The sequence below is a fragment of the Hypomesus nipponensis genome, chromosome 25 (assembly GCF_054491055.1).
Source record: "Hypomesus nipponensis isolate SF chromosome 25, ASM5449105v1, whole genome shotgun sequence".
NCBI lineage: Eukaryota > Metazoa > Chordata > Actinopteri > Osmeriformes > Osmeridae > Hypomesus > Hypomesus nipponensis.
This window is the reverse complement of record NC_140385.1, coordinates 5,110,105-5,129,807: the sequence shown is the minus strand read 5'-3', so window position 1 is coordinate 5,129,807 and position 19,703 is coordinate 5,110,105. Positions and strand designations below refer to the sequence as shown.

Sequence of the window (19,703 nt, the reverse complement as noted above, 5' to 3'; positions counted from 1 at the left end):
CATCAGGATCTGAATCAGAATTCGATTTATTCGCCATGTAGCTTATGTTACACAAACACGGAATTTACTGTGGCAGGAAGGCGCAAACAATAAACATATAGGGCCTACCGTTTCTTAAATTAACTCAAAAAGTACAATAGTTCAACTAATTCTAAGAACCAAACAATAAAAAAATATAACAATTAAAAAAATAAAATATATATAAAAATAAGAATTTGAATGAGCAGCATGCGCGGGAAATTTAGTGCAGTGAGAAAACTGCTCTGCCTTTCCCCTACAATGTCATTTCTCTATCTTTTACGGCCCTGACGAGAACGTCGGTCTCCTCGGCTGTGAACCGCTCCTGTTATAATAGCAATCCGCCATGGAACAAGCGCTGCTCTTAAAGGGAAAGTGAGATGACGCTCTGATTGGTTTATTGCACGTTACGCCCAAACCACACATTTTAGTAATGTAGCTACTTCAGACCAATCCTTTTTAGAAGTCATTTATCCCGCCGGCAAAATAACAACCAAGCCTGAGTCACGCCCACAAAGTTACTTGCGCTTTGCGTTGAGTTTCAGATCGTCAAAATAGGGCCCTAAATCCCAAAGTGTAAAAAACATTGCTGTTTCACTAAAGAACTGATGAGGGAGGAAGAGGAGGGAGGAAGAGGAGGGAGGAAGAGGAGGGAGGAAGAGGAGGGAGGAAGAGGAGGGAGGAAGAGGAGGGAGGCCACTCACTGTTGTTAGTTCAGGCAGGAAGTAAGCTTGCTACTATCAATGTCTGACCGAGACCACCATAGTGTGTGTTTGTGTGCGTGTGTGTCTCTGTGTTTGTGTTTTTTGAGCTATAGACAAAAAAAGATAGTCAAAAAGACCATGGCCACTTGGCCTTGTGTATAAATGCTCTGGACAGAGGGAAGAAGTCCAGTGGAAGGAGATTATATTTACAGAACAGTCTAGAGTATGTGTGTGGCTGTGTGTGTGGGTATATGTGTGTGTGTGGCTGTGTGTGTGTGGCTGTGTGTGTGTGTGTGTGTGTGTGGCTGTGTGTGGGTATGTGTGTGGCTGTGTGTGTGTGTGGCTGTGTGTGTGTGGCTGTGTGTGTGTGGCTGTGTGTGTGTGTGTTTGTGAGGCAGCAGAACTGAGCAGGAAGACGAATGGCCCACAGGCCAAGTCATAGCAGCAGCACCCACAGAGGAACCACAAACCACAGGAGGCCTATTCTCAGGCCCTCAGACTAGCCCTGGAGGAGACTGTGTGTGTGTGTGTGTGTGACTGCTTTCCTGGATATGGTCTTTGCACCTAGTGTGTGTGTGTGGGTGGAACTAGACTGGGGAGGTTGCTGTGTACACCTTTATGGGGCGTGTACTTACAAACCAGCTCCATTGGTCTGGAGATTTTCCCAGTGTCTCAAGGGTGACCACCTCAGTGGGGATCTGGACCCCCCCACCCCCCCCCCCCTCTGGTCCAGTGAGGGTGTGTGTAGGGAAACAGGAAGTCACAGCTGTGCTCATCACCTCGTGTGTGTGTGTGTGTGAGAGAGAGAGATTTACATTGTTTCCATATCTCTCCTATTCCACTCATGGACTCAGTATGGTGCTGCTTGCAGTTCCCACATCTCATACCAATACCATACATTTCCAGAGCTGTTAAAGGAGAGAGAGAAAGAGTGAGAGAGAGGAACAGAGAGACAGAGACAGAGAGGAGAGAGAGAGAGAGGGGGGAGAGAGAGATGGAGGGGGAGAGGGAAGGTGGTTTAAAAGGGCTGGTTAACACCCTCTCTGTGGTCTCCTTCGGGAGAGCTTTCCTCTGGCCACTCTACTCTACTGTGCTCTACTCTACTGTGCTCTACTCTACTGTGCTCTACTCTACTGTGCTCTACTCTACTGTGCTCTACTTTACTGTGCTCTACTTTACTGTGCTCTACTCTACTGTGCTCTACTCTACTGTGCTCTACTCTACTGTGCTCTACTCTACTGTGCTCTACTCTACTGTGCTCTACTTTACTGTGCTCTACTTTACTGTGCTCTACTTTAATGTGCTCTACTTTAATGTGCTCTACTCAGCTCTGATATTTTCTATTTTGATGGTCTCTGCTCTACTCTAGTCTGCTCTACTGTAGGAGAACTGGTTCTGATTCTGAATTCTCTGTGAGTGTTCCAGTATCACACATCCAATTCCAGAGGAGGATCTATAAATGTAGTCTGGGATTTAACAACCGCTCTGCGTCTCTGTGCTCCACTAACACTGCCTGCCTTTGTTTTGGTAACAGATAAAATCACTGAAGGGAGACAAGACTAGAGATAGAGAGACATCTCTCTTCTCTTTTTTTTAATCTCTCTTCTCATTTCTATCCTTTAGGCACTTGTATAGAAGGAGGGGGAAGGAGGGAGAGTGGCAATTACAAGAATGGTGTTTCGGTGAAGCATTATTTGGCTTATCTATTTGTTCCAGCTGTTGTGTGATCAATTTTCCTTAATGGTCCTTCCTGACAACACGCTCGCTGAGGTATCTCAATAGTGTATCATTATCTGTTATAGAAATCCTGTTTCTCATTCTACTCTTCTCCCTGCCCCCCACCACACACACACACACACACACACCTCTTGAATGATTACTGAGCCTGTGAGGTTATCGGCATGGATGTGTGTGTGGACAGTACCAGACATATGGAGTTGATCAGAGCACCCGGTGCTGATGTTTACTTTGGGAATGTTGACAGCCTGACAGACAAGGCGCTCCAGTGACACTGAGAGAGAGAGAGAGAGAGAGAGAGAGAGAGAGAGAGAGAGGGGGGGGGAGAGAGAAAGGGGGGGAGAGAGACAGAGAAAGAGAGAGAAAGAGAAAGAGGGGGGAGAGAGAGAGACAGAGAAAGAGAGAGAAAGAGAGAGGGGGGAGAGAGAGAGAGAGAGGGGGGGAGAGAGAGACAGAGAAAGAGAGAGAAAGAGAGAGAGGGGGGGGGAGAGAGAGACAGAGAAAGAGAGAGAAAGAGAGAGAGAGGGGGGGGAGAGAGAGACAGAGAGAGATAGAGAGCATAGAAGAACAGGAGAGGAGAGGAGAGGAGGAGAAAGAAAAAAATGACATCACGGCTGTGACTGCCCCCTTTTCCCTTTTTCCTCTCTCTCTCTCTCTTCCACACTCTCCCTCTCTGCCCCCGCTCTCCTCCTCACACTTCTCTCTCACACACACGCACTCAGAGGAACTTTTCTCTCCCTCTTTTTTTTCAAATGATTTTGAGCTCGTGGTGGAAGAGGCATTAGGAGACTGGCAGTGGGTGCAGAGGCGTCACAGACTGAGCCCTGAGACAAAACCACAGAAGAAGAAAGAGAGACACAGAGACAAAGAGAGAGAACGGAGAGAGAGAGAGAGAGAGAGAAAGAGATTAGACTGACAGATAAAACAGGACAGGCAAATAGATAGACAAGCAGACAGATATCTTGCTTCACACCTGGATGCAGGAGGCTTGGAAGATAGCAGACACATCTGGATTGGAGAAGTGCACCCTCATCATCCTCATTGGAATTTAACAGATTTTCACAGCCTTTTGGGGGTTTTAATTCCTTGAATTTGGAACAATGCTGTGTATAATGAAACACAGGAGGACATAGGACACCTTCATCACCACCATCACCATACTCATCATCATTGTTGTTGGCATCTTGTCAGTTTGTTCTAGAAGGACTGTTTGGGACTAGCGGCAAAAGGACTGTATCTACTGGTCGCCACCATGTCATCTCTGTGGAGGAGTTCCTCCGTGCTCCTGTGGAGCTGGCTCTGGTGCTGCCTGGTCCAGACGTCGTCTTCCTGGCCGGCTCTCCAGGGACAGCGGTCCCCCCAGGCCCGGTCCGTCCGCCCGGGGCCCCCGGCCCCCCTCAACACGTCGGAGAGCGTGGAGAGCAAGGTGGAGCGCTTGGGCCAGGCCTTCAAGAAGAACGTGCGCGTCCTGCGGGAGAAGAGCGCGCGCCTGGACCTGGTCTTCCTCGTGGACGAGTCGTCCAGCGTGGGAGCCAACAACTTCCTGTCCGAGCTGCGCTTCGTCCGGAAGCTTCTGTCCGACTTCCCGGTGGCGGCGGAGAACACGCGCGTGGCTCTCGTCACCTTCTCTTCCAAGACCCACGTGGTGACGCGCGTCGATCACATCTCGGCGCCCAAATCTCACCAGCACAAGTGTTCCCTGTTCAACCAGGAGATACCTGCCATCACCTATCGAGGAGGAGGGACCTACACTAAAGGAGCCTTCCAGCGTGCAGCGGTGAGTGTGTGTGTCTTGAGAGTGTGTGTATGTGTTGAGATTGTGTGTGTGTGGGATTAGAAGCACTATTCAAGTGTCCAAGGCTATGTGTGATTTTGAATATGACTGTCTGGTCTGAAAGGTACAGGACAATGAAAGTGTTGATATGGAATATTGCTTAAGTTCTCTTATGTGTGTATATATATGTGTGTGTGTGTATGTGTGTACAGTGAGCTGTATATACAGTGTATCTAAATGGTAAGTCTGTGCCGTGTTTATGTTTGTTAAATGGATCTGTTTCCTAGATGGTTTGGCAGCAGTGTGTGTGGAGCAGTGTGTGGTTTTGTGAGATCAATGTAAGTATGTGTGTGTGTGTGTGTGTGTGTGTGTGTGTGTGTGTGTTTAAATGACATCCTGTGAGGGACATTCCTCTGTCCCCTGAATCATACACCAGGGTTTTTAGGGAGAAGTGATTGTGCTGGGAGGTGGTTGAGACTTTCTAGTGATGAAAATACACACACACACACACACACACGCACTCTTGAAAACACAGGAGCACATGGGATGTGTTCATGCTCTATATCTTGAAATAAAATATGCTTTTTTTTTTGGGGGGGGGGGGGGGGGTTGTCAGGGATACAGCGTGTACCCGCTCCTTACAACATTCATCTGCTCACTCCCCCTTAGTGACCTGAAGGCTCTTATCTGTGATGATAAGAACCATGACTGGGCTGGACGCAGCAAGGTTCAGGCTGTCCAGTTAGCCTGAACGGAGACAGAGAGGGGAAGGGAGGAAGCTTGTTTGGGACTCGGTTTCTTGAGGTCACAGGGGTTCAACTGGTAGCTAGTTTATGATTTGTTGATGTGCCACACAAACACACACACACCCTTCCTAACATGTGGTAGAATCAATCAGTCAAGTCCAACCAGCTGTACACACACACACACACACACACACACACACACACAAGAGCACAGACAACAACACAATATCAACTCCTATGTACCTACCCCCCAGTGAATACACTATGAAGTCCAATGGACTGTCGTCCACGACTGACCTCACAGTCTTAGTTTAGCCTCACGGTTCTGTTTTAGCATCGCACTGGTACCCTGCTTAGCACTGAGCCCCATGTGTCTCAGTGCTCTGAGCCCTAGCCCGAGGCTTGGCTTATGCTAACGTGCTGACGCTAGCTCGTTTGGGTCTGTCTGATAAGAGCGTGGCTTGGCTCAAACACAGCAGCAGCTAACCTGCTATCAGGGGAATAGATTTCTCAGAACAGCATCTGTTCCTCTTATCACACCTCTAATAAACATTATGTTTGGGGAGATTTATCATGTGTAGTAGATTGTAGTAGATTGTCGGCCATGGATTTTTTTTAGGGGAGCGATATGTCCCGGTCGTGTTTTATGTTTGCTTCTCATTTGGCATATTTGGAGTTAAGCGGTTGTTAGAAAACCACTAATGTAGTGGAGCGTTTTGACTCGGTTACTGTAAGTCTTGTTTTTGTGGCTCTGAACTGTTGGCTATGAGTAATGGGACTACAATCTTCTGACTACAGCCTCTGTGATGTGAAGGTGGAAAGATAGCCTTATCTGATATGACTATCTTATAGAAAAGGCTGGTTTCCAGGCATGGAGTCTAACTTCCCATTGCCATGTAGACTCTCTTCCCATCTTCTTCTCTCCTTTTCTCTTCATCGACCCCAATTTAAGAGGAGATATAGAGGGACTTTTTTTATGTTCCTCTTATCTAGCTTTCTGTGTTATTACAAAAAGTACTAGTTAGTAGGCGAGTTAGTTGGCCTGTTCTCATGAGTTTTGTGGTTCTTCTGGTGTGTCTCTGCAGGGCACCTGGGGCGCTAATGTTACCGTAAACTGTGGTGGACGTAACAATAACGACTTATTTTATTCTCTTGGCTCTCGATGTGTTGTAAGTGCAGCAGAATGCTGGGATCCATTAAAGATACATTTTTCCGCCACTGGTGCATGTACAGACAGAGCATTCCTCCAGGGCTCTCTCTTTCTCTCTCTCTCTCTCTCTCTCTCTCTCTCTCTCTCTCTCTCTCTCTCTCTCTCTCTCTCTCTCTCTCTCTCTCTCTCTCTCTTTCTCTCAACCTATCCTCTTCTCTTTTTGACAGGAGCCTACTGTGTACATAAAAACATATCCTTGTTGCAGTGTTACTTTTGTAGGTTCAAGAGGGGGATGTAGGGACTGTTTCGAGGGAGTGACTGTTATGTTGCCCTGTCATGACACACTAATATCTTTACGAAGCATGCTTTACTCTCATAGTGTACCAAGCTACAGAAACCAACTATTTTCAAACCTTTTTGAATTATGATAACTGTAGTCAGCATAGAGCCCTGATCATTAGAGTGTTCCCTCCTCTTAGCGTGTAACGGTTAACCGACGACTTTGATTAATGAGTTCCTTCCACATTTTCATAACCTCACTGATAAAAACTAAAACAATAATTTATACGCTGCCTGGCTTCAAACGACCAGCAACCTCCTCTCTCTCTCTCATAACTGTGCCTTATTGAGAGGATTTGCCTCTGGGTTGCCATGTCCTGGCAGAAATCCACCTTCTCAAGCCTCGGCTTCAGCAGGTGCCAGAGACACACTCAAAATAACTGAATCTGGCGGCCCACTGTGTCAGTGTGTTCTAATCGTTGCGTAACAGAAGAAAAAAAAGAGAGAGAGGGAGAGAATAGAAAGAATGTTGCTGGTTTTCCTCCATAAGTATTTAAATGTTTTTACCTGAACGGGGTTTGGCTGGGCTCTGCTCACTTGAATCTGGGTCATAATGAAAAGATGACTGATTTAGTTCCTCTGTGAAGTGGCACTTCAAGGCAGCCGTGTGGTGTGTATTTGAGGATAAGTGTGTGTAAATTAGCTTGGCAGGTGTGTCATTAACTCCTAACTTCCTCTGCTATGACATGTTCCAGAAATTCCTAATTCGATTCCCTTTTCCTGCCTCTCCTTTTCCGACATTGCAATCACATGCGTATTAAGAGAAACCTGAACATCAGGCACACACGCGTGCGCACACACACACACACACACACACACAAACCTACTGGGGAAGTGCAGCTGCATGTCCTCAGACTGCTCAAATGGTCCATGCACCCTATTTTTCCTACAGTGTGTGTGTGTGTGTGTGTGTGTGTGTGTGTGTGTGAGAGAGAGAGAAAGAAGCATATGGGGTATTGAGTTTTTTCTTGATATAGTTATTTCGTAATAGCCCCCCCCCTTCCCCCAACCCTGTCATTCCCCCACCAGGTCAACCCTGGGTCTCACCCCAGACTGAGAATTCCAGAGATGTTGGCCCCATAGTGCTGTTGACCCCCACAGTGTTTATGAGCCCAATTATAGAGCACAAGAGAGGAGGGATTGCAGTCCCATTGCAGTCAAAATATGAGGTTGTGTTTCCAAACATCTGTTAATGGGCTGTTTAACCGGAAACAGTGAGGAGAAAATGTTTTCTCAGACCTATTTAAAGAGGTGTTGAGATATGCCGTTGAAAAAACAAGCAATGTAGAAATCGTGCAGGAACTTCTGTGTCACCCACTTGAGGAGATGTCAGAACACCGGTTTGTCTCAAAGATTCTTTTCGTGTCATCGTTGCCATGTCACGTCGGAATCTTGCGAAGGGAGACCCGGAACCAAGACGACAGCTCTATAACGACGATGCGAGAACTGCGTCATGGCAACCACATGAAGCTGTGTCTTTGGAACTTCTCCCCGACTTTCAGCCTGGAGTACAACCGCTTCATCGAGCTTGCTTTTTTTCGCCACAGTATTTCTCAGTGATTATCATCTTGCTTTCCGAAAATGGGAGGTTCTTGTGGGCTCCAACCCTGGGACCCGGGGTGACCGGCGTGCTGGGTGTGTGCAGCAGCAAGCCCAGCAGGAGGTTTCTCCCCTGGGCCCTGGAGCTCCTAACCCGTCTGGATGCAGACTGGCTCCTGGTCGTTCACTAGCAGACTGAGCTCTGATCATTGGGAACTTACAAATAAATCTCACAGGTTTATTTTGGCAGCGTGTTCAGAGTATGAGTCAGTTTCTTTTGGTAGATTTAGATCAGTCTGACTTGAGGGAGGTTGGTGATTAGAAGGGTAAAACTAACTCCTCCTTTATGGATGGGATGAATCAAAGTGTTCCACGCGATTAAAAGTGGGGGGAAAAGGGAAAGAAGAGAGAGAGTTGAGAGAGGGGAAAGAGAGTGAAAAAGAAAAACCAGCAAAAGGGAAAAAGTTGGCAAAGAAATATTGAGGGATGGGTGGACTGAGGTAAAGAAAGGACATGGTCTTTGTTTCTGGCCCCGGGGTGATGGGGAGGCCCAGGTTCCGATAAGAAAGGATAGTGTTTCCTCTCTCATCTTGTCATGTCTGCATCCATCCCAGCCCTGCCCTCCCCCCCCCCCCTGCCCCCCCCCCCTGCCCCCCCCCCCCCCTGCCCCCCCCCCCCCCCCCGCCCCGGGGCGTCAGCCGCTAACATGGATGGATGAGGGGAGGAAGTGAAAGAGAGGAGTGGGGAAGAACGAGACTCTGAGAGAAATTGTGAAGTGGTTGGAGGTGGAGAAATGTGAGCTTTTTGGTCTGGCCTCTGATAAGAACTGCTAAGGTTAGCGTCTCTCTCTCTCTCTCTCTCTCTCTCTCTCTCTCTGTTTCTCTCTCTCTCTCTTTAACAGAGATTGATGTGGACACAGCCAGTCTCCCGGCCAGACCTAGATAAGACACAGACAGGAATGTCTTTTATAAAACTCCAACCGTGAAGCTACAGTACCAGAGCTGTGCATTTGCCTCTGCTCTATAATAACACGCTTTCATGTTCCTGACTCAGTTACCTATGACTGTTTCCCCCGGTGAGATATTTCCTTTCTTATTCACCGTTGAACCGACTGACAACACTAATGTTTGGGCTCTCAGCAAGAGTCTCCATAGCTTACTGTGGTTTCCTAACTCAAGAAAATGTGCTACTTGAGGAGAGAGGGGAAAAAAGAAAGGATGACATAGGTAAAGAAATGAGGAGAAGGAAAGTCTTAGTGGTAGTACAATCCCACCTCCTCCACAGTATTTTCCCACTGACATTCTCACAGTATACTACATTATATTCTCTGGGAACAGACAGCATTGTACCTTTCAACACTGTGCCATTGGCCCTACTGGTGTGTGGCCCTGCCAGCCTGTCTCTCTCTAGGACCCAGGTGACTCGGAGTGTCCGGGGAAGACGTCCTGGTTCTGAAACACCAGTCTGTGTCTAAAACAGGGCACACGGCAGAGCTGGAAAACACTATGATTGACATGATAGACTCAAATCATCAGTGATACACAGATGATTATGTGTGTAGCAGAGAGAGAGAGAGACACAGAGAGACAGAGAGAGACAGAGAGAGACAGAGAGAGACAGAGAGAGACAGAGAGAGACAGAGAGAGACAGAGAGAGACAGAGAGAGACAGATTAAGAGAAAGACGAACAGACAGACAGATTGATGGTCAGAGAGAGCACCGGGGGGGGGGGAGAGTGAGGAGGGGGGGGGGAGAGTGAGGAGGGGGGGGATTGGAAGGAAACTAGAAGGGGGAAATAGAAAGCACTGACAGGAGTCTTCAGGGCACAGTCTTCATGTTTCTGGAGAGCACCTGTCCTCACTGATGCTGCAAGGAGATGACCCCGAAGACTGAGGGGTCTGTTGTTATAGGTGACTGCTGAAAGATGCATGGCAGGTAGAGGGACACACACACACACCACACACACACAGTGGGTCAGATGAGTTAGAGAGAGAGAGAGAGAGAGAGAGGGGGGAAAGAAAGAGAGGGGAGAAAGAGAGTTGGAAATAGAGAAAGGGAGAGAGAGAGAGAGAAGAGTAGAAAGAGAGTGCGAGAGAGAGAGAGACTGAGAGAGTAAATACAGTAGAGATAGAGATAGAGTTTATAATGGTCTGTTACTTTGTCCCTGTTTGTTATAGCACCTATGTGACTCTTTAGGATGTTATGATTGGTGGTGATACGTCGGCCTGCGACATGCTATTGAGGGCGAGTGTGTGTGAGTGTTTAAGTGGCATACAGGGCTGTGTTAGCATGACTGGGTGTTGACTTACCCTTGGCTGGAGGATGAGGTTGCTAACAGGCTGTTCTAAATGAGCCTTTGAGGACCGGGTGTCTAGTCAGGCAGCTGTGTGTGTGTGTGTGTGTGTGTGCGTGGCTGCGTAGATAAGTACGTACAACATGTTTGTGTGTTGTTTGTGGATGTTGCATGTCTCCCAGTTGGCCTGAAACTAGCTGTGGTCTGTTTTAGCTAGCTCTCGTCCTACAGCAACACTGACTCCAGTGGAAAGAGCAGTGGATCTGTGTACTAGAGATGGAAAACACACCCCAGAACCAAGAACCTGGACCAGAACCTGCATAACTCCGGACCTCAGTCACCGGTCCAACCTACGGGCACATGTTTCCTCACCAGTGGTTGTACGGTTCTGAATGCACCACTTCATACTTATCATTCTCGATCTGTGACGCAGTTGTTTAATTTAAATTCAGTGTGTGTGTGCGTGTGTGTGCAATTGCTGTGTGTGTGTGTGGGGTGGTGTGGATTGGGACTGAGGCCCAGGGTGTGCAGTAATTTGTTTGTGTTTGCGGTAGTTATGTGTGTCAACACAACATCAGCTCCATTCCTCCCTGTGTTCCCTGGTCTCTCTCTCCCTCCGTGGGTCCAAACTCAGAGTCTGGAAGTCTGGTCTGGTTAGCCAGAGCTCCCTGGTCCCAGGTCCCTGGTCCCTGGTCCATGGTCCCTGGTCCTTTGTCCCTGGTCCCTGGTCCCTGGTCCCTGGTCCTTTGTCCCTGGTCCCTGGTCCATGGCCCCTGGTCCTTTGTCCCTGGTCCTTTGTCCCTGGTCCCTGGTCCTTTGTCCCTGGTCCCTGGTCCCTGGTCCCTGGTCCTTTGTCCCTGGTCCATGGCCCCTGGTCCTTTGTCCCTGGTCCTTTGTCCTTTGTCCCTGGTCCCTGGTCCCTGGTCCCAGGTCCCTGGTCCCAGGTCCCGACCACAGAGAAATCCCTGCAGACCGACCGCATTTCAGGATGTAAAGCACTGCAGCCACAAGGCTGCTAATGGAGCCAAACATTGTAAAAAACACACACACACATGGAAGGAACCAACACACGCACACACACGCCAACACACACAAACAATCACACACACACTATCACATACAAACACACCCTCTCATAGTGGTTTTGAAATGAGCTAAGGATATTGAGAGAAAATGAGAACGATCTATCTTTTCAGATATGTGAAACACTAACTGAAGTCCAGCCTTACCAGAGCAGCTGGTGGTTTCAACAGACCAGAGCAATCTCTCCCAGAGTCTCTATCACACATCTCTCCTGGTGTCTCTGTGTGTTCACATCATTGTCTTCCTGTGTCTCCCTGTCTAATGGAAGCAGAAGAAGGATTATAAAAGAAAGCCAGTTGATGTGAGATCCATACAATCATGTCTTCTAGGTGTGGATATTCATGCGTGTGTGTGTGTTTGTGTGGGGTGGGGGGGGGGCTAGTGGATGTTGAACTGGGGTTTGTGTAAAGAACCATGTGGACACACAGGTCGATAGTGGGTACACACACACACACACACTAATACACACGCCAACACACGCTTTGACACCGATAAGCCCAGATATAGCAACACACACACACACACACACACACACACACACACACACACATCACCTCTCACTCAACAAAGGTGTTCACCCCAGCACAACAGGCAGCTCCCACTCAGGTTCAAAGAAAAAAAGATACATGCTGCTGACACCAGTGTGTGTGTGTGTGTGTGTGTGTGTGTGTGTGTGTGTGTGTGTGTGTGTGTGTGTGTGTGTGTGTGTGTGTGTGTGTGTGTGTGTGTGTGTGTGTGTGTGTGTGTGTGTGTGTGTTGGTGTGTTTCTTCATATCTGTCAGTGAGTTTCAGTTTTAGTGTGTGTTTGTTTGTGTGTGTCAGAGAGGGTATCTGATAAGAGGAGTCCAGGAGGTTGATACTCTGGGAGGTCAGTGAGGTCAGTGAGGTGTCGTCTGAGGAGAGGAACCAGTCGTGTCAACAGTCAGGAGCCTGGCTCAGTGTGAAGCAGGAGGTCGCGGCGGTGGATCCCTCTGGAAGGGGGGGGGGGCCTCATTCAATGTTACTCTTTACTCAGTGGTACTCAATGTTACACACGGGTACTCAAAGTTACTCAGTGTTATTCATTATTATTCAATGCTAAACTGTGTAAAAGCGCAAGGTATAGCTGTAGAGTAGTCCTGCCTAGTCAATTGTCATGTTAAAAGTTCTGCCTGCCTGTAATGAGCTGGTATGTGTGTGTTTGTTGTGGCTCACAGGACGTGCCCCAGGGATGAGTGTGCCAGCGTTGGACTTACTGCAGTAATTAGCCCTTCTGTTGTGTTTTCAGCCTCAATAAAACCTCATTCCTGGAGAGGCCAAAAAACTTCTCCCCTCCCCTTTCTTTTCTCTCTTTCTCCCTCTTCTCTGTTCCTTCTCTCTCTCTCTCTCTGTCTCTCTCTCTGGTCTGTCAGGATGTGATACAGATCCCTCTAACCCTTCAGGTTCAGGAAAAACAAAAGAACACAATTATAATCAGCTCAGTTTCAAGATACCCAAACACAGGGAGATGTTGTTGCCCGGCGACGTAATGTTTGTATCGCTTTATTCGTGTTTTTTATGAATTATGATTTTTCTGTCCAGCGTTGCCTCAAGAGCAATAAAATCCATCGCGTTCTTTGCTGCGATCCTGAACAGGTCCGGTACGGGGGTTCTAGAACTTGGAACGATGAATTTAGATGAAAACTCTCACGATTAGCTTCTGGTTACTTTTAGTGCGCTCTGTTCACGTCATTTTAAGAAATCTGTTGACGCACGTAACCATAATAAGGGGTTATCTTACCATACTAAACATCAGTCTCCATCACAGACAGACGAGTAAGTACCCTGGCCTGGCCTGGGAGACTTCCCTGCTGACACACCACCCAGAGCCAAGAAACACAGAGGCAAGGCCCCTTCATCTGGAGAGAGGGAGGGAGGGATGGGGGGAGGGAGAGAGAGAGGAGGGAGAGAGTGAGACATGGGGGGAGAGAGAGAGACATGGGGGGGAGAGAGGGAGAGAGGAGGGAGAGAGAGAGGGAGAGACATGGGGGAGAGAGAGAGGTTTGGACTGGCAGAACGAGAGTAAGACGAAGGGAAACGACATGGCGGAGGGAGAGGAGAGAGACGGACCGGACAGAAGAGAGGGAGGAAAGAGCGCGTCGAGCCAGAAGAGGAAGGCGAGCGTGTCCGTTTTCGTAGCATGGTTTCCATCAGGTCCAGATGAGGTGGACGAGCCAGGCTGCAGACCCTGGTGAAGGGCCAGGGGACTAAAGCCTTCAGTGATTCCGGTGATCCAGCCTGGACTCTCCACAGACGAGGCCCCGCAGACAGACTCTAAGACCTGAGCGTCCCTGGATCGACCCCCCTCCTCCTGTACGCACTCCCTCTGGGATCGTGTGCGTTTTGTTTCGGGCAACGTTTCAGCTGGATTAAGTTTAAGCTACGTGCTTTCGCTTCACTAATGAGTAGATTTCCTAAAGTTCCAGGGCTGTGCGATGGTCCAGGTTCCCTTATAAGGGGGTTATAAACTACACAAGCTCCTTGCTCGTGTAGTTTGGTCACGTACACTTCTATAGAAAGTTTTCTTTTCAAATATACATTGTGTCACCTTTAATGTCTCCCCCTTGCATGTCTCAGTCTGAATAAGGTTCCCTGGGGGTCCGTGTCTCCTGTCCTGTAGACCTAACCAGTGGGAGACCCTTCAGACAGAACCTCTCCCCCCGCAGTTCTGCCTGTGTGCAGGACACATTCTATGGAGCCACTGGGTCCAGGGTTGTAGAACGTTGTTACCCGGTGGATCCGAGAACTCCAGTCGTGCGAGTCTGAAGCATGGTGTGTGTGTGATCTCTTTACCCCTCGACCACTCTACTCTGTTCAATGACGTTGAATGTCACCAACTGATTGGAACATTCAGTCTTTGTTAATGTCTCATTCGGTGGATTACCCAGAGGAGGGCATGAGGCGTGTAATTGAATAGGTTTTAGTATGCCGGGCCAGACAGTGTTCTCTCCTGATCGAGGGTGTGGAATTAGCTCCTTGTCCGCCTCCTGTCTCCTGTCCCCTCTCCCGCCTCTCTTTCTCTCTCTCTCTCTCTCTCTCTCTCTCTCTCTCTCTCTCTCTCTCTCTATCTCTCTCTCTCTCTCTCTCTCTCTCTCTCTCTCTCTCCCTCTCTCCCTCTCTCAGGTGGCACTGTTGATTAATGGTGTTATGACAGGTTCTATCAGAGCTTACAGGGACAACCCTTCTATCTTGCGTGTTTGTAACTGCTATCGCTCCCGCTTTCTTGTTCTCAAACTCTCCCTCTCTTGCTCCCTTTTTCTCTGGCTCCGTCCCTTCCTGTCTCTCCCCCCCCCCCCTCTCTCTTTCTGATGCGAGCTGTGCTCGCGTTGAGTGACAGAGCTGTAGTTCTCACTGTGTGTGTTTGTGTGGTGTACTGTATGTGCCTCGCTATGGTTACTGCTGAGTGTCAAACTAACATGTGACATTGAGTTGTTCCGATGGCCTCTGCATGTGTCTGTCTCTGTCTCTGGTCCACAGCTGTCAGCCAGACCGGAGTTCCTGTCCCGGCTCTGAGATGAGAGTGAGAGTGAGAGTGAGAGTGAGAGTGAGAGAGAGAGAGAGAGAGAGAGAGAGAGAGAGAGAGAGAGAGAGAGAGAGAGAGAGAGAGAGAGAGAGAGAGAGAGAGAGAGAGAGAGAGAGAGAGAGAGAGAGAGAGAGAGAGAGAGAGAGAGAGAGAGAGAGAGAGAGAGAGAGAGAGAGAGAGAGAGAGAGAGAGAGAGAGAGAGAGAGAGAGAGAGAGAGAGAGAGAGAGAGAGAGAGAGAGAGAGAGAGAGAGAGAGAGAGAGAGAGAGAGAGAGAGAGAGAGAGAGAGAGAGAGAGAGAGAGAGAGAGAGAGAGAGAGAGAGAGAGAGAGAGAGAGAGAGAGAGAGAGAGAGAGAGAGAGAGAGAGAGAGAGAGAGAGAGAGAGAGAGAGAGAGAGAGGGGGAGGGGGAGGGGAGGGGGAGGGGGAGGGGGAGGGGGAGGGGGAGGGGGAGGGGGAGGGGGAGGGGGGAGAGAGAGAGAGAGAGAGAGAGAGAGAGAGAGTTTCCTTCTGTCTCTACTGTGTTTGACCGATGTGATTCCAGAAGGATACATGTGCTCACAAGACTGGATTTTAAAATATCAAAATGTGATAATGATGATAGTTATTATTTCATATGTTACGTATTTGATGGATAAATATGTTTTTTAGCCAAAGAGTCCATAAAACAGCATGTCCTCTGTAAGATTTGGAGAGTCCAGTGTTGGGGCCCTTGTTCTTATCCACTGGGCAGCTCTGCTTGTTGTTGTTATTCTTGCCAGTGGAACCAAGAGCAGATAGCATGTCAAAACAAGCGCTCCCACTTCCGAACCAATGGGGGGTGGGGGGCAGGGGGTGGCGTGGGCTCTTTCCAAACGGATGCAGTCGAGTTGAATCTTTAGCCCTTCTGGAATGTCTCGTGGTGATATTTGGGGAGGGAGAATGAGGGGAGAGAAGAGGGGGAACGCTTCCTATCTCCTCTCTCTCTCTGTCAGTGACGCGTTGTTCTGCTGTGCTGTGCTTTAGCCCAGGGAGAGCCCTCAGGTTAGCCCAGGGAGAGCCCTCAGGTTAGCCTTGGAGAGCCCTCAGGTTAGCCCAGAGAGAGCCCTCAGGTTAGCCCAGGGAGATCCCTCAGGTTAGCCCTGGGAGAGCCCTCAGGTTAGCCCTGGGAGAGCCCTCAGGTTAGCCCTGGGAGAGCCCTCAGGTTAGCCCAGGGAGAGCCCTCAGGTTAGCCCAGGGAGAGCCCTCAGGTTAGCCCAGGGAGAGCCCTCAGGTTAGCCCAGGGAGAGCCCTCAGGTTAGCCCAGGGAGAGCCCTCAGGTTAGCCTTGGAGAGCCCTCAGGTTAGCCCAGGGAGAGCCCTCAAGTTAGCCCTGGGAGAGCCCTCAGGTTAGCCCTGGGAGAGCCCTCAGGTTAGCCTTGGAGAGCCCTCAGGTTAGCCTTGGAGAGCCCTCAGGTTAGCCCAGGGAGAGCCCTCAGGTTAGCCCAGGGAGAGCCCTCAGGTTAGCCCTGGGAGAGCCCTCAGGTTAGCCCAGGGAGAGCCCTCAGGTTAGCCCAGGGAGAGCCCTCAGGTTAGCCCAGGGAGAGCCCTCAGGTTAGCCCTGGGAGAGCCCTCAGGTTAGCCCAGGGAGAGCCCTCAGGTTAGCCCAGGGAGAGCCCTCAGGTTAGCCCTGGGAGAGCCCTCAGGTTAGCCCTGGGAGAGCCCTCAGGTTAGCCTTGGAGAGCCCTCAGGTTAGCCCAGGGAGAGCCCTCAGGTTAGCCCAGGGAGAGCCCTCAGGTTAGCCCAGGGAGAGCCCTCAGGTTAGCCCAGGGAGAGCCCTCACAGCAGCCGGCGGGCACAAATTAAATCAAATCAAATGTATTTGTATAGCCCTTTTTACACGCAAGCATGTCACAGAGGGCTTCACATACGCCCATAGAACTGCCCCTCAACCAACCTAAACCCTCAAGGACAACACCAGCATGTTCTGGAGATGTACCGAACCCAGTCAGGTACCACAGATGTGTTTGAGTCTCCATACACACGCATGGACGCACACACATATACACACATGTACACACATGTACACACATGTACACACATATATACACACATATACACACATATACACACATATACACACATAAACATACATATACAAACTATACACACATATACACACATAAACACACTATACACACATATACACACATATACACACATATACACACATGTACACACATATACACACATATACACACAGGCACACGGTTTGATGAAAGACTTGAGGCAGGGGTTTTACAAAGGATAGAGGAGGGTGAGGATGATTGCTTGATTTGCATTCAGGATGGGCACCAGAATGCCATGCATATGGGCATCTTTGATTAACGGGTCACATTGGCACATTCGTGCCCCCTGAAGCTCTGAAGCCCAGGGTGTTCTGTCTGAAGCCCAGGGTGTTCTGTCTGAAGCCCAGGGTGTTCTGTCTGAAGCCCAGGGTGTTCTGTCTGAAGCCCAGGGTGTTCTGTCTGAAGCCCAGGGTGTTCTGTCTGAAGCCCAGGGTGTTCTGTCTGAAGCCCAGGGTGTTCTGTCTGAAGCCCAGGGTGTTCTGTCTGAAGCCCAGGGTGTTCTGTCTGAAGCCCAGGGTGTTCTGTCTGAAGCCCAGGGTGTTCTGTCTGAAGCCCAGGGTGTTCTGTCTGAAGCCCAGGGTGTTCTGTCTGAAGCCCAGGGTGTTCTGTCTGAAGCCCAGGGTGTTCTGTCTGAAGCCCAGGGTGTTCTGTCTGAAGCCCAGGGTGTTCTGTCTGAAGCCCAGGGTGTTCTGTCTGAAGCCCAGGGTGTTCTGTCTGAAGCCCAGGGTGTTCTGTCTGAAGCCCAGGGTGTTCTGTCTGAAGCCCCACACCTGCCCATTATGGCACCTTCCCAACATGGCACCTGTCCTGTCCAATGGGAATCCCATGAGATGATCCAGAACGTCAAGTCAACCCAGCATCTGGTCACACGGACGGTGTGTGTGTGTGTGTGCGTGTGTGTGTGTGCGTGTGTGTGTATCTGAGCCAAAAGGAGGTGTTGTTCATACCAGCATCGAAATCCTACAATTAAGATGGGCCCTATGGCCTGTGAGGGAGGAAGTGTGTGTCGTTGGACGTGTGTGTGTGTGTGTGTAAACTGTACAGGAATAGGTGTACTTTATTACTACAGTGAAGCCCTTTTCCTCTCCTGCTCTAACATTGTGGTCTCTATATTGATGGGGTAATTAACCAGAGCTATGTGTGCCTATGTTATTAGTGGGTGTGCATGTGTAGGGTTACTGTGGTGTGTGTGTGTGTGTGTCACGTCACACACACACACCACAAGACACCGGCTCACCAACCCCTGTGCCTTTGAGCAGCCGGTCTATAAAAAAAAACGTTCAAACACACACACTTTTCTGGCGTCCCTTTCCTCACCACACACACACACACACCGCATTGACATCACTGTGGTGACAGCAGGCAGGGGCCCGGGAGGGCCAGGGAGGGCCTCTCTCTCCGTAACAAAGCAGCCTGCCTGGGTGCACTGACAGCTGGATAGAGGGCGTAGCAAACCTCCCTGTGATGGGAAAGAACCAGGGAGTCTGGGACTGGAGGATCAGAGAGGCCAGGCTCCTCCCTCCCTTCCCTTCCTTCCCTCCCTTCCCTCCCTTGCCTCCCTCCCTCCCTCCCTCACTTCGCGGGCTCTGTAATTACGTCTCCTCTGCCAGAGATGCTTGAAGTGCGGCCAATTAAACAATAAAGAACAGAGCTCTCTCTCTCTCTGTCTCTATCTTTCTTTCTCTGTCTCCTTCTGTCTCCTTCTGTCTCCTTCTGTCTCCTTCTGTCTCCTCTCTCTCTCTCTCTCTCTCTCTCTCTCTCTCTGTCTCTCTCTCAAACCGGTCACACCCTCCCTCGCCTCATTTCTCACTTTCACACCCTCTGCTGCTCTGCCTCTCTCTCATCCTCTTTCCTTCTCTACATCTTTTGATTTGGGTTTCCTGGGATCTCTCATCATACCCATATCAGCCCACATCACTCACCTCCCTCCCCCACCTCCGTCTCTCTATCTCTCCTCCCATCTCTTATCTCCTCCACCCAGGTATGTTTGTTTTCTCTGTCTCCGAATTTGCTTTCTTTCCCGTTTTTTTCCTTCTTTTATTCTCTCGTCATCTCTCGTCCAACGCCCGTGGGCCCTGACACAGCACATGTCTCTCCTTCTCAGCGGAGAAAAAAGAAACGTCGCTTTGACTTTAATGCCCTGTCTAATTGTATGGGGAGCATTGTAAACCTGAGCTAAAGTTAGACTGAGAAATGAAGAGTGTGTGTGTGTGTGACTGTGTGTGGGTGTGTCTGTGTGTATCTGTTTGCACGCTTATGTGTGCGTGTGTGTGTGTGTGTCTGTCTACGTGTGTGTGTGTGTGTCTTGACTGTCCACTGCTACAGTCCAGCGTGTGCACACAGCCCTGTTAGGGGGCAGGCCCAGACGGAATGATCACTGGACTGTCTCTCCTTCCTGCCCTCCTCTACCCGAGCCTCTCATGTTGTTGTTGTCATGCCGACGAGCCTCATAGCTGGGTTTTGAGGGCCCTTCTCTTGTGGTTGTTTACTGGAATGACTTCACCTCATCATTCATTTCGCTGACGTCGCTGACGAAATTGGAAAAACGTCAACCCGCTGGGTTTTTTCGCCGACCCAGTGGTGCGTTCGGTTCAGCGAGGAGGGGTTTTCCCCTCAAAAAACACCTGGGCGAAGGCTGTTCCCCCCCCTGTGCCACGCCTTGTTCCGCCGCACGCTCACGCTCTCTCCCTCTCTCGT

General features: G+C 49.6%; 1 protein-coding gene across 1 annotated transcript in view; it reads left to right on the top strand.

The window, feature by feature from the left end:
* The first annotated feature begins 3,217 nt into the window (after positions 1 to 3,217).
* Positions 3,218 to 19,703, top strand: part of svep1 (sushi, von Willebrand factor type A, EGF and pentraxin domain containing 1) — a 63,224-nt gene continuing 46,738 nt past the window's right edge. The window contains exon 1 of the mRNA XM_084691728.1: positions 3,218 to 4,236. Within this exon, the coding sequence (XP_084547854.1) occupies positions 3,712 to 4,236 (525 nt within the window). The 5' untranslated portion in view covers positions 3,218 to 3,711. The remainder of the gene's footprint in view (positions 4,237 to 19,703) is intronic.